General features: G+C 39.3%; 1 protein-coding gene across 2 annotated transcripts in view; it reads left to right on the forward strand.

Annotated features, from left to right (window-relative positions):
- itga1 (integrin, alpha 1) overlaps window positions 1-12,798 on the forward strand; it is a 37,553-nt gene that overhangs the window by 16,931 nt on the left and 7,824 nt on the right. For both annotated transcript variants that reach the window (XM_026297139.1, XM_026297140.1), the window contains exons 3-17: window positions 133-242; window positions 2,904-2,992; window positions 3,757-3,871; window positions 4,979-5,106; window positions 5,860-6,008; window positions 6,325-6,475; window positions 6,714-6,888; window positions 7,335-7,408; window positions 8,305-8,452; window positions 9,747-9,892; window positions 10,128-10,271; window positions 10,390-10,641; window positions 10,730-10,860; window positions 11,706-11,875; window positions 12,012-12,169. In XM_026297139.1, the coding sequence (XP_026152924.1) occupies window positions 133-242; window positions 2,904-2,992; window positions 3,757-3,871; window positions 4,979-5,106; window positions 5,860-6,008; window positions 6,325-6,475; window positions 6,714-6,888; window positions 7,335-7,408; window positions 8,305-8,452; window positions 9,747-9,892; window positions 10,128-10,271; window positions 10,390-10,641; window positions 10,730-10,860; window positions 11,706-11,875; window positions 12,012-12,169 (2,140 nt within the window). The remainder of the gene's footprint in view (window positions 1-132; window positions 243-2,903; window positions 2,993-3,756; window positions 3,872-4,978; window positions 5,107-5,859; window positions 6,009-6,324; window positions 6,476-6,713; window positions 6,889-7,334; window positions 7,409-8,304; window positions 8,453-9,746; window positions 9,893-10,127; window positions 10,272-10,389; window positions 10,642-10,729; window positions 10,861-11,705; window positions 11,876-12,011; window positions 12,170-12,798) is intronic.

Below are 12,798 nucleotides of genomic sequence, written 5' to 3' on the forward strand. Positions count from 1 at the left end.
CTGAAAAAAAAAAAAGCTCAAAGTCACTCCAAACTGTAAATTCTGAATTTCCTCAATAATATTTGTATTGTGCTTCTCATCCTGATTTTAAAAACGTGATGCTAGTGTGTGGTCCCAACTTTATTTTTTTAGGGTTCTGATAGGATCACCACTGTCGGGCCAGCCTGCTCACCGGACGGGAGATGTCTACAAATGTCCTGTGGGGAAAGAAGACAACACATGCATCAAACTGGACCTTCCTAGTAAGAACAAAGTGTCTGCATGCATTAGTAAGGGTGTAGGTTTTGTTTCAGGAGTGGTGGTGACAATGAAGGTACACACAAATGATCATCTTTTAATATTGATATAAAAATAACTAAGGTTTTAAATTTTTGTACAGTTAATGCACTTATGATTCTGGTTTAAAGGTGCAGTGATTAGCCAACCCTACTGCTCTGAGTGCATGGTAATAATTGAAGGCAGCTGAGATAAGCATGTTAACATTTTATCAGCTCCTCTCTTCTCACATCTGGATTTTAGCAGCTGAACAGGATACTGTAATTTGATCTTAAAGAAAAAGTGAGTGGGACAAACTCTCCAGTGGAAATTACACCATTGAGTGTATGCACGGACACATCTTCCATCAAATATATGTTTAAATACTGTGAATCTTGGTATGTTGTAGCGCTGGATGTGTTTAAGTCTGCTGTATATTTGACGGAGTCTCATAGAGAGGAAGTAATGTCCATCTGCACCGGAAGACAGTAAATAAACAAGGTTTTAATGTTCCATCCTTCCAATTATATCTTAATTAAACAGATAAACACAACTTAGCTCCTGGCGAGCAGTCGGCAAAGTCTCTATCAGTGTTTGTCTGTGTTGACGCAGGAGAATTGGGAGTGTGTTCAGTAGCTCTGCATACAAACTCTCAGAGCAGGGATTAATACTTTTCAACACAGCTATTCACACCTCAGACTTGTCAAGTAATAGACATTAATGTTCCCCTGCTCTTGGTAAATAATTGATTTTAAGTGCTGCTAATTCACATTCAGGTCTGGAAATGATTCCCCTTAAAACACATTAATGGAAAGTGGTGTATTTGTTATATCTTGGACAAGATAGATATGCAAAACCTTAAATTTCCCAAACTCAAGTTTAGACTGATAAACATCCACTGGGAGTCAATTTAGACTCAGTGTCGGAGCCAGACCCCTCAGCAAACAACTGGGTGGGGTTTATATGATAACAAGTAAAAAAGTCCCGTATTTTCAATTTATAGTAAAACTTGATGAGGCATGATTTAGCAACTTCGTGACCTAATTATTACCCTGATTCAGAAAGCAAAGTAATATTTCTTGAACACCCCTGAGGAACATCAGGCAAATCCCGGACAGCCTGTCAGGAATAGTTCTTGTGTTTGACTGAAGGAAAAGGCTCATCAGTCAGCTATCATCCTGATCCCTGCAGAGTAATGTCAATCTAGGTCCTACTCTCACACTGCCAGATGTGTCTCCATGCTATCTTTACACTTTTCCACTGCAGAGAAACAAACCAAACCATAATGAGCAAAGTTTAATTTGTGTGGGGTTTGTGTTGTAATTATAATCACAGACTAACAAAAATTAAAAGTTGTGTGATGAAATACTGGCAAGAAGGTCTAACAACAATCTGCAGTTTTGCTAAAGAGTACTGCAGCGTGTTTACGTTCTCTTCAGAAAATTGAACGTAGATGACAAGCATATTATCTTGGATGCGGAACTGGAAATTAAGCTGCAGTTTTACAAGCTGGAGAACTACGCAGTCTAATGCATATAGTAACATGAAGTGTCTTTTGTAAAAGACAGACCAGGCAGTTCATATTTAGTGCCTACTAAAACACCAATATTTTGTAGAAACCGCTTTACAAATTTCCTTCAATTTTCAAGCAGCCGTTGCAGACCAAGAAGGTTTGTGTTATAATGTGTGATTTCTGATACTTATCTGGAGTCACAGTTCACTGAGGACAAAGTGTATATTCTCCTCTGCAACTCCACAAAGCTGCTTTCAGTCACTTATGGATGCATCATGAGGTGCCAGACGTTGGGTAACTCTTTTTTATCAGATGGTTAAGAGTCAATAAAGAATTGTATGAACCAACTTATTTTCAGTTCATAATCTACTGCGGTTCATGAGCAATGACTGTTTACTGTGCATCAAACAAACAGCAAGGCCTTTTAACTTAAGAGTCAACAGGGAGTCATAAAGAGCCCAAATGCATCTTCTTCAGTGGTTTCTTGTAAGCTGGAGGGTAAGAAATAGAGAAAGGGATAGAAGGGAAAAGCAGGGAGTGTGACAGAGCAGAGATAAAACAAAAAAGGCTAAGCTTGACTCATTAAAGGTCACCGATGCACACTACTAACAGTTCTGTTGCATGGCTGTTTGAAGGAAGACACATACCAAAGTCCTAACTGGCTCCTAATGGCAATCAGAAATGGTTATATGTCAAAATTCTCTTGTGAGCAGTGGTAAAGAACTCAGTTCAAGTTTGAACTGACATGTGAATGAGTTCAGAGTAGTGAGGTTATGTGAATCTCAGAAAAAAAATCACATCCAAGGAATTCCTCAGCTGAAGCAATACTTTGTCATAACGTCCTAATTTTAGCCACATGTTGTGATTGCTTAATGATCCGATTCCTCTATGTTTCTTCTTCATTGCAAATCTGCTCTACATCTTCTATTAACACCCACAAGTTACACACAGATTGTTAAAGTAATGAAACCACATGTCAGTGGTTATAACATCTCAGGGTGGACGGAAGTAAGAAGAGCTTGAGTTGCTGTCTTCCTGTGGGAAAATGAAGAAGAGGAATTTGTCCAGCTGTTCTTCCTCTGTGCTGCACTGTGTTTGTCTCACTCTGTTTATCCATCCATATTTTTTTTTTTAGAAAACACAACAGTTCCCAACTTACATGAAGTCAAGGAGAACATGACCATGGGAACCACACTGGTGACCAATCCCAATGGAGGATTTTTGGTAAGGGAGGAGTTTCTCCTTATACCATATGAATGCGCTCAGTAGTGAATTGTCCACAGTAAGCAGAAAAGGAGGGTTCAGTTTTGCATATTCTCTGCAAGAAACTGGGCAGCAAGTATATGTTCACTAGACCTTTGGACTGTATGGACTAGGTTGGTTTGACCCCCTTATTCCCAGTGAGCTTTTATGTACTGGGAAAGTAAGAGGATACAGTAAATCAAACGTATAAATGGAGAAATGTATATCAGAGAGGGTGAGGTCCATTTGGTTTTATGGTTATGAATTAGAGTCAATCTTTATTTGTACATGGAAATGAGATTAGCAGCATGTGAAAAGAAACAGTGGACAATAAAATCACGTTAGCTTGCTGAAACTTTTTTCCTAAGTACAGTCCCACAGAGCTTCTAGCATGGCTGGAGTGCAGAGTGTGGAGCACATAGGGAAATCTAAGGAAACTATGCCAAAAGATTAGTAAATGTTATTCAATTTTCCAGTTATTGTGGGTAATTTCTCAAACCATGTTTCCTTCCATGCTCAATTTCTATCTTCCCCACTTCTTTTTCTCTCTGTAGAAATATAGTCTGAAAGTCTCTGTGGTGGTTTTTAAAAGTCTCTGTATAATACCTAGTTTGAGTAGTTCTTTCCTCTTGGTTTCAGTCTTCAGTAGCCTTGAACCTCTTCTGATGCGCTTGAGAGTCATAGCAAGTTTTACTTTCTCAAGCAGCTAAAGTGTCAGTTTGTTTATGTGTGTCCTGTCTCCTCAGGCGTGTGGTCCTCAGTATGGCTACATGTGCGGGAAGCAGCAGTACATCTCAGGAGTTTGTGCCAATGTCAGCTCTTCCTTCCAGATCCTCAACTCTTTGGCACCGGCAGCACAAGGTACGCGACCTGGCACCACAAGACAAAGCTGATCTGAACAGGACGTGACGGCATCTGCACAAATTGTCTGTGCAGGATACGAGATTATAATCTACTCTCCACAGACGTACCACCCAAGACCCTGACATCAAAATCACCCTCCCTAAGTGAAGAGGATGATTAGAGCATTCTTCTTAATGTAAACTTGTCTGCGACCCCCATCCCTCCCAGGTCCAGCCCTTCGCTGTGTTGTATGCCCAAGTTAGGAGACAGTTTACTGGGCCTGAACTCTGTTACCCAGGAAGGAAAGAGAGTAGAAAGAACCAGAGAGTAAACAGTCTACAGACATTTTCCCTTTGTATTTCTGTTTCTCTCATACTTTTGGTATCACTTTCTCTGCCATTCCTTTGACAGAAACAAACATTTACACAGATTGAACATATAGTGCTGCAAAAATACCTTCAAATGACTTAGACTCTTAACATGTCCCTAATGTTTTAACATAAACTGATTTTATCAATTAAAGTAAATTTAAGAACTGACAAATGTTGAGAGTTTAGTCTCTAAAGAGTTTTACTTTTTTTGGCTACTTGCCATAAGTGTTGTGTTTTTAGGTCTATATATGGAGTTTGAAATCAGATTTAGAGCAGACTAGATTTATTCTAGATACCCCTGGTTAAATACTGAGCTTAGAAAAACCGCGTTTCACTACTTCGCACCCCCAACAAATTAAATGAAAATAGTAACAGCTGATTGTCTTCTCAAATTTTAAAGTTGTACTTTCTATTTTTTGTGATGGCTCTAATTCATTTCTATCCTGTTAATAGACTCACAAATTTGGGAACCACTGTTCTATGTTGTTACATTTGAACTGGGGCAAGTGTGTCTGCTGCAGCAGTAAATATGAAGAGACCTGTGTGTGTGTTACATAATTGAATTTCTTTCTTAGGAGTGAAGTCAGTACTTTTAATGTGTTAGACTGTTTTTTTTTGTCTTTGGAAACATATGTATGAAAACATATAATGGAAATAATATAAGGCCAGCGCACATTTCATTATACTTGTATTTATCAATGAACACAAACCAAAGTTACCCTTTAATTAACTACAGGCTCTGGTTTCGTTTCAGACTGTGCAAAGGAGTTGGACATTGTGATGGTTCTGGATGGCTCTAACAGTATCTATCCCTGGTCCGATATCATAAATTTTCTGAAGCGCTTCATTAAGAACATTGACATTGGACCTAAACTCACACAGGTCAGTTGTGTCAATGAATGAAATGTTGTCTTTTTGTTTTGAACATATGAGCATACACAGTGTTAAACTTTGGGTTGTGGATTGTACAGCATTATAAAAAGCATGAATGAAGGAATAAATGATTTGCTGCCAACTCTGTATTTCATATTATACTTGGTGTCTTAAGTGCCCTATGTTATGGAATTTTCCACTTGGTGCCAACAGTAAGAACAACTGTCAGATGCCCTACATAAAGCAGACTTTATGAACTGAAGACTAATTTTGCCTATGTCTTACTAAGTTATACCTTGAGTTTATTTCTGTCTACTTCTTTTGGATTACTTTGCAAATGGGTGGTTAGTTTTTATTATGATTACACTAATCTGGGCTGGAGCATGTGGAGTTTTCCACAGGGAAACACTGGAAAGTCTTTTCACTACAGAAACCAGCGGTTGTAAGTCACATCTTCCATGGCTGCTGAAGTCCTCTGCTGCTGTATAAAGAACATGTTGTCATATCAACCCCACCAGACCCAACCACATCCTCAGCAGACTGTCTGGGAGAGGATAGCAGAGAAGACAAGACACAGATTGAGAGAAAAGGAATAAATAGATAGATAGATTGATTGATAGGTGGATAGATTGATCAATCGATAGATAGATGGATAAATAGATAGATAGATTGATAAACCTTAAACTATAATTATGTAAAATAAGCACTAACCTAATATTGAATGTAGGATAATGTTTACACAAAAATGTGTGTGTTTTCCAGGTGGGAATAGTGTCCTATGGTGAGAATGTGACTCACCGTGTCAACCTGAGCCAGTTTGACAACACTCCTGACCTGCTATCATTTGTTGGAGAACTTCCTCAACAAACTGGCTATAAGACCATGACTTTCCTGGCTATTGAAACTGCCAGGTACATACTCTCTTCCCTTTGGTTTGGGGCCATCTAGTTACTACAGGCCTCAATTTTTGATTCTGTCATTGTGATCTGCCAAGGTTTATAGACATTGGGACAGTGTGAAATAGAACAACAAACTCAGAAAGCTGAGTTTGTCGCTGATCATAATTGTCCTAAATTTTGTAGGATTTAAATTTTGTTCCACACTATTAGATTAGGTTGCATTGGTTTTACCTGTGTGTACTTAATAAACTGCGTGTGTGTATTTAACACCTAGTTTTACCACACATTGTGTTCATTTGAATGAATTATGATCATTTCTGCCAATCAGGAGGGAAGCCTTCACGCCAGAGCGTGGTGCACGGCATGGGGTGAAGAAAGTGATGGTGGTGGTGACTGATGGGGAGTCACATGACTTATATAATATGAAAGAGGTCATCGGAGACTGTGAAAAAGATGACATCGAGAGGTTTGGCATTGCTGTGCGTACAAACTACGTTTCTGTTGTCTGCTATTATGTTAATCTACTGTATACTGTGTTTTTTAAGTTCATCCTTACAACATCTCTAATAATTAAAATTAAATGAAGAAAAAGTGTTGACCACAAACCAGCGACTCTAAGAACAATTTCACAATTGGATAATGTAAAACACTCACTCTGTTACTCAGTCGTTAACCTCTGATGATGTTGAGTTTTAATGGATTTATTCTTGTTTCTAGGTTTTGGGAGACTACAATCGTCAGAACAAAAGTCCAGAAGATGTGCAAAGGTTTATCAGAGAGATTGAGTCCATCTCCAGTCCTCTATTACAAGATCACTTCTTCAACGTGACTGATGAGGCAGCGTTGTTGAGCATTGTGGATGCTCTGGGAAGCAAGATATTCGCCTTGGAAGGTATAGACACATACAAAATGTATGATCACAGTGTTTTACATGCCTTTCTGTTCATACACCCAAAAGCTTTAAAACATAGTCTAGAGAGAGTCACAGTGAGGTAGATTCTTATCGTTTGACTTGACTGGTTTTGACTGATTGACTTAATGCTGTATGGTAAACATGAAGCAACAGCTAGGAGATGGTTTGCCTTTCTCATCATAAATCCTGGAAACAGGGCCAACAGCTAAACTGGCTCTGTATTTGATATATTTAGAAAACATCCCATAACCAACACTAATATTAACCTGCTGTTATGAACCACATTTTTCAAAATATAACGATTTCATTAAAAAATGCAATATTCTCCTGATCAGCAATTCATCAGTAATGTGACATTAAGTTATGAACATTTGATTTATTATTATTTATTCATTTGTAGTTAAAGTGAACTTTACTTTCCACAGCAACGACTGGCAATTTCACCTCCTCCTTTGAGATGGAGATGTCACAGGCAGGATTTAGTGCACATACTTCCAAAGTAAGTCTAAATCCAATTATTTCTGTTAGATATATAGACAAATATTAGGTTACCGAGTTAAAATCGCATAACCAGACCCAATGACACAGGAGTGCAAGTGAAGTTTAGATGTCTGTAGTTTTAAAGGAACTTTTTATTTTGTGTGTTTGCATGCAAGTGGATGCTTTAGGGTGGATGTTTGCTCAACTAATGAACTCATCCACACACAATATGTGTCATTGTTCTCTCTGGTGCATCTTCAGCCCTTTGGTGATTCACCTCGGTCAGCAGAAGTTTCCAGGCACAGACTCTGTCTCTCTGCTGACACTGCTGCAGGCTTCAGACTGGTGCTACTGAGAGTCTGCTAGACAGTAATAAAGAAAGCAAGAGATCAGAAACCAAACATAGTCCATGTGCAGCATGTGAGGAAGGTTGAATTTGATGCTTATTCAGTACAGTAAAAGACAACATGCTTGCGTTTGCCCCTTCACATGCTTCTTAAATTCATTCATTAGGTATTTCCTATGTCAAACAAACAAACTCCCTCTCTTCCTGCTCTGGACTCATGTTTATCACCTCCTCAATAATTGTGTACGCTGTCTCTGTGCCTGTGGTGGCTCATCAGCTTAACAAAACCAGACACAACCAAACTGAGTTGTTCCACTGAATGCTTAACACGTGAAATATCGCTGTAGTAGGCACAGCTCATCATGACTAATGAGTTACGTTATGTCCGATAAGACCCTTCCCCTTCCTATAGATAACTCTGTTTCCTACAGATAAAAAGACTGATTGATAGACTTTTTATGTTCAGTTATTCTGTTTTAATTTATGTTTTACAGGTTTTTAAAATTTAAGTCTGTATTTTATTCCTTTTTTTTTCATGTCCCTGATATGAGCTTTACTGTCTCCTGCAGGATGCTGTGTTACTGGGAGCAGTGGGAGCGTATAACTGGAATGGGACAGTGGTAATGCAAACTGCTGAGGGAACAGTCATTCCAGGAAGGAGTGACTTCTACAACCCAAAGAGCGAGGTGGGGTATGAAGGCCTGGCCGGATACATTGGTGAGTTGACTCACATATTTTCTCAATCATTATCTCACTATGAATGATTGGTATCTCCCAAAGTTTTGGTTATATAACATGAGAGATTTGTATATTTGTGTTTTTGTCTGAGCTGGTTTGAAGTGGGTGAAACACCACTAGAAAAAGGTGATGTCACCTTCTTTCATGCACCAACCAAGCGTTTGAATCCCGACTGATGACAGAGCTTTTCACAGCTTTTCAAATCTGATTAAAAAACACCACCATGGTCCTGATCAGCTGTTGAATCCTAATGAATATTGTTTTTGATGGTTGCTTATTTAAACCTGTCCAGGGTATACCTTGCCTCTCACACAATATCAGTGAGGATTGGCTCCTGCCCCATTTCACCCTTAAGATAAACGGGTATAGCTTATGGATGGGTGGGTAGTTTGCTTATTTATTGGAGATTTCCTGAGCCAGTTCTCAGGATCTGTATCAGGCTGATCTGGACATATTTTAATGAATCAGTATTTGCTCAAATAAAGCAGATCAAAATCTGGTAATTTCTTTACTGTGCTAACTTTGGTTCTGAGGAATCATGTTTTGTTCATCATCCTAGCATGGTTGACAACTCTAAAAGATCCTCTGTGTTAATTTAAGCTAATAACAGAATAGGATTGTGTCAGCTGTTTTGTCAGTGTGTCAAATACATGTTCATTCAACATAATAAACTCTTTCAAAGCTGAGTGTTTTTATTTTATTTTGTTAAACAGAGAGAAACCACTGGCTAAATCTTTCAAGTGAAACTTTACAGCTGGAGTGTAAATACAGACTCTCTTGGGTGGAGGAATAAGATATGTAATTTGTCTAACTGCAGATGCTTCTCTCCATGTGTCACATAAATAATATACACAGACTTCTCTCTTTGTCCTGCTGCCTTTTATGGCTCGTAGAGCAACCACAACATCTTAATATCAAGTTATTTAATCAACATGTCATTATAAAGAACACTGGTAGGCCCAGGCTTGCATACTGTAAACTCAGCTGTTGGCACATGCTCATGCCTAATGTTCTAGCCCTGCAGCCCTCTGGTGCGTGAATGCAGGTTTGTGTGTGTGCCTGACAGCTTCTAGTAATGTTTTATCATTTCCTCCGCACAGTGAGAGATAAACAGCGGCTGAGGAAACAGAACATTTAAAAATAGCCCAAAAAGAAAACCGCAGTGTGTTGTCCTCCATTAGGTGCAGATACAGTATGACACTTTCCTTATGATGCCTATTTATGTTTCTATGAAATTCAATACAACATGGGCTTGTGTGTGCATTCTCCACAGGCTATGATGTTCAGTCAGCAACAACCCCTGATGGCATGCTGTACATCACCGGTGCACCGCGCTACAACCACACTGGCCGTGTTGTCATCTATCGTCTAAATGAAGACAATAAGATTGTTGTCACACAGACCCTGAATGGAGAACAGGTAAGCATTTTTCATTTTGGAGTTTATGATAATCTTCCTTTAAATATGCTGAGAAACGTTTTTTTATCAACATCTTCAAAAACTGAAAGATGATATTCCATCTTTTTCATATTAAAGTCTGTAGTTGTATTTATTAACTAGGATTTTAAATAAGATAAGATTATATTGAAAATATGAATGAAAATTTGCACTTCAGCAAGTTCAGTGACATACACTGTCTGACTCCTCTGTGCAGATTGGTTCTTACTTTGGCAGTGTCCTGCAGACTATTGATGTGAATGGGGATTCTTACACGGATCTCCTTTTGGTTGGCGCTCCAATGTACATGGGCTCTGAAAGAGACGAGCAGGGACAAGTCTATGTTTATAAAGTCAACCAGGTACAGAAGATTACAAATTAGGTCGTACGAGATTTTTAGAGAAACTCACACTGAGATGACTGCGATGAAGCATCCACTGATTGTGTCTCCTTATGTCTTTAATTTGCTTTGTTACCAGGGCGGTCAGTTTAAGCATGAGTTCACTTTAAAGCCTGTCAATCAGTCCTGTTGTACTGATCGCTCAGGCAAATGCACTAATAAAAATGAGCCATGCGGTGCACGGTTTGGTACAGCCATTGCAGCAGTGACAGACCTCAACCTTGACGGATTTAATGACGTGGCAATCGGTGCACCTTTGGAGAACGATCACAGAGGAGCCGTCTATATCTATCATGGAGATAAGACATCGCTGAAACAGAAATTTGTACAGGTAACACTGATTAGTGAACTGTTGATAAAAGATGTGTAGAATTAATTGACATCAGTTAGCCCTAATCAGTTCTGTGGTGTCTCCTTAGCGTATCCCTGCAGGTGGGGATGGTGAAAAGGTGAAATTCTTTGGTCAGTCCATACATGGAGTTATGGATCTAAACGGAGATGGAATCACTGATGTTACTATTGGAGGTTTGGGAGGGGCTTCGCTATTCTGGTGAGACGTGGCCCATCATCAGATATAAACATTTACTTTGTATTTGCTTCTAAAACTACACATTCTACTTACCACATATCCTGAAGACATCATCTTATGTTTCCGCTTTACATTGTCTTAAATGGGTTTAGACAGCTGTTCATGTCCCACTGGGCTTGTAGGCTTGAGACCAGCAACTTCCTAATGAGCTCTCTGTTAAAACCCCTGGCTACATACTCCAGTGTTGGAGACCAGCCTACAGCCCACAACATGCAAAGTTCTGCAACACCAGCCCACACCCATGATTTAACTTCTCAGGCAGTCCATCTCCCACAGTTTCTACTGGCTGAGGCTCAAATACGCTGTGTGAAAACTCCATCTCCCAAGGGGCTTAGAGTTTAAATAGGATTTGCATGTTCTTCCTGAAGTGTTGCCTGTGGAGAGATGGAGAGAGTCTTAGTTTTAAGGCCAAGTTTATCCTCAAGATGCATCCTTTTTTTCTTCCTTCCTTAGAGAAAGTAGACACAATGTTGGAAATCTAAACAGTGACACACATTACATCAAACAACAGATAAAAATGATCATTGTGCAGATAAAAAGTGACATAACACTGACATATGCATATGGAATAATGCATTATTGTGTAGTAAGCATGTCACTCTTGTGGCTAGCTGAGGTGAAGCTAGTTTTTCTACTTTACACAGTTTGGTAGTTTAGTCTAATAGTTTAGTTTAGTCCAGAGGAGCACAAGATAAAGGGGATAAAGGGATTCTAAGATGATTAATGGTGTATAGGAAAGCAGAACGAAACCTCAAGCACTGTATTAATGTTTTCTATAAATTAGCATGTTTATTTCATTGCACCAGGTCCAGAGATGTTGCAGAGCTTCATGCCAACATGACTTTTGACCCTGTTAAAATAAACCTGCAGCAGTCTCAGTGTGAATATGGTGGACGCAAATCTGTGTGTGTGAAGACCGAGGTGTGTTTCTTCTACAGTATCAAATCTGACAACAAGGACCTAACCTCTGCTGCAGGTGAGCCAGACCACACCCTGTGGTGATGTTAGTGATTCGGTCATTTTACAGGTTCCCTCATTAATTTTTCTGCCTGCTCATTGTCAAAATTGTTGTTTTATTATCGTGAGAGTTTTTTCTTTGTTGTGTCCTACAGAGATTCGTTATGATCTGACTCTGGATGCTCTTCGTGCCAAAGCCAGGGCTTTATTTATTGACATGGAAGATAAAACTGTAGGTGATCGCAGGATTACCAGGAACATCAAAATCAAAGACCAAGAGAGAATATGTGTAGAACAGACCTTCATGATGTCGGCAAGTACTCTGATCTTTATGATATACACATGGGGGCCAGTTATGGCATGCCCCATGCCCCAGTTATGGCATGCTACCTCAGAAAAATCACCTAAAAACTAAACTTTTTAAATCCTGTATCCACATGACACAGTATAGGTGTATAGAAGCAACTAAGATAATTCTGGTCTTTCTGAGGTGTGGATGGTGTTTTACCCCAGGAAAAGAAAAAGGACAAAGCTGTAAGAAGTCTTATGCGGAGGTGGAACTCTTCAGTTCTAACATGAAACAGATGCATCCTGATCAAAGCATGCATGAATGATAAATTATCTGTGCGCACATGGAGGGGCGTGGAGATGAGATGTGAACAAGAACAAGAAAAAAGATGAAAAAATGAAAAAGTGAAGGAGGGAGAAAGAGAGTAGAGGAGGGTGTTTTGAGAATGTGAGTAAGTGATGTCCCAGCTCAAGGAAGATTTCTTCAAGTGGCCCAACAAATGCATCAGAGACATTGCATTGTAGACTGAAACCTCACAACTACTGTACATTACTCTAGTAGTAATGTACAGTAGTTGCCTACTGTTGCCTGCTGTAATTGCCTACTGAAAGTGTAAGTGGTATCTAGCAATGTACCATTCAGTGGCATGTGTA

Source organism: Mastacembelus armatus, chromosome 12 (genome assembly GCF_900324485.2).
Source record: "Mastacembelus armatus chromosome 12, fMasArm1.2, whole genome shotgun sequence".
Taxonomy (NCBI): domain Eukaryota; kingdom Metazoa; phylum Chordata; class Actinopteri; order Synbranchiformes; family Mastacembelidae; genus Mastacembelus; species Mastacembelus armatus.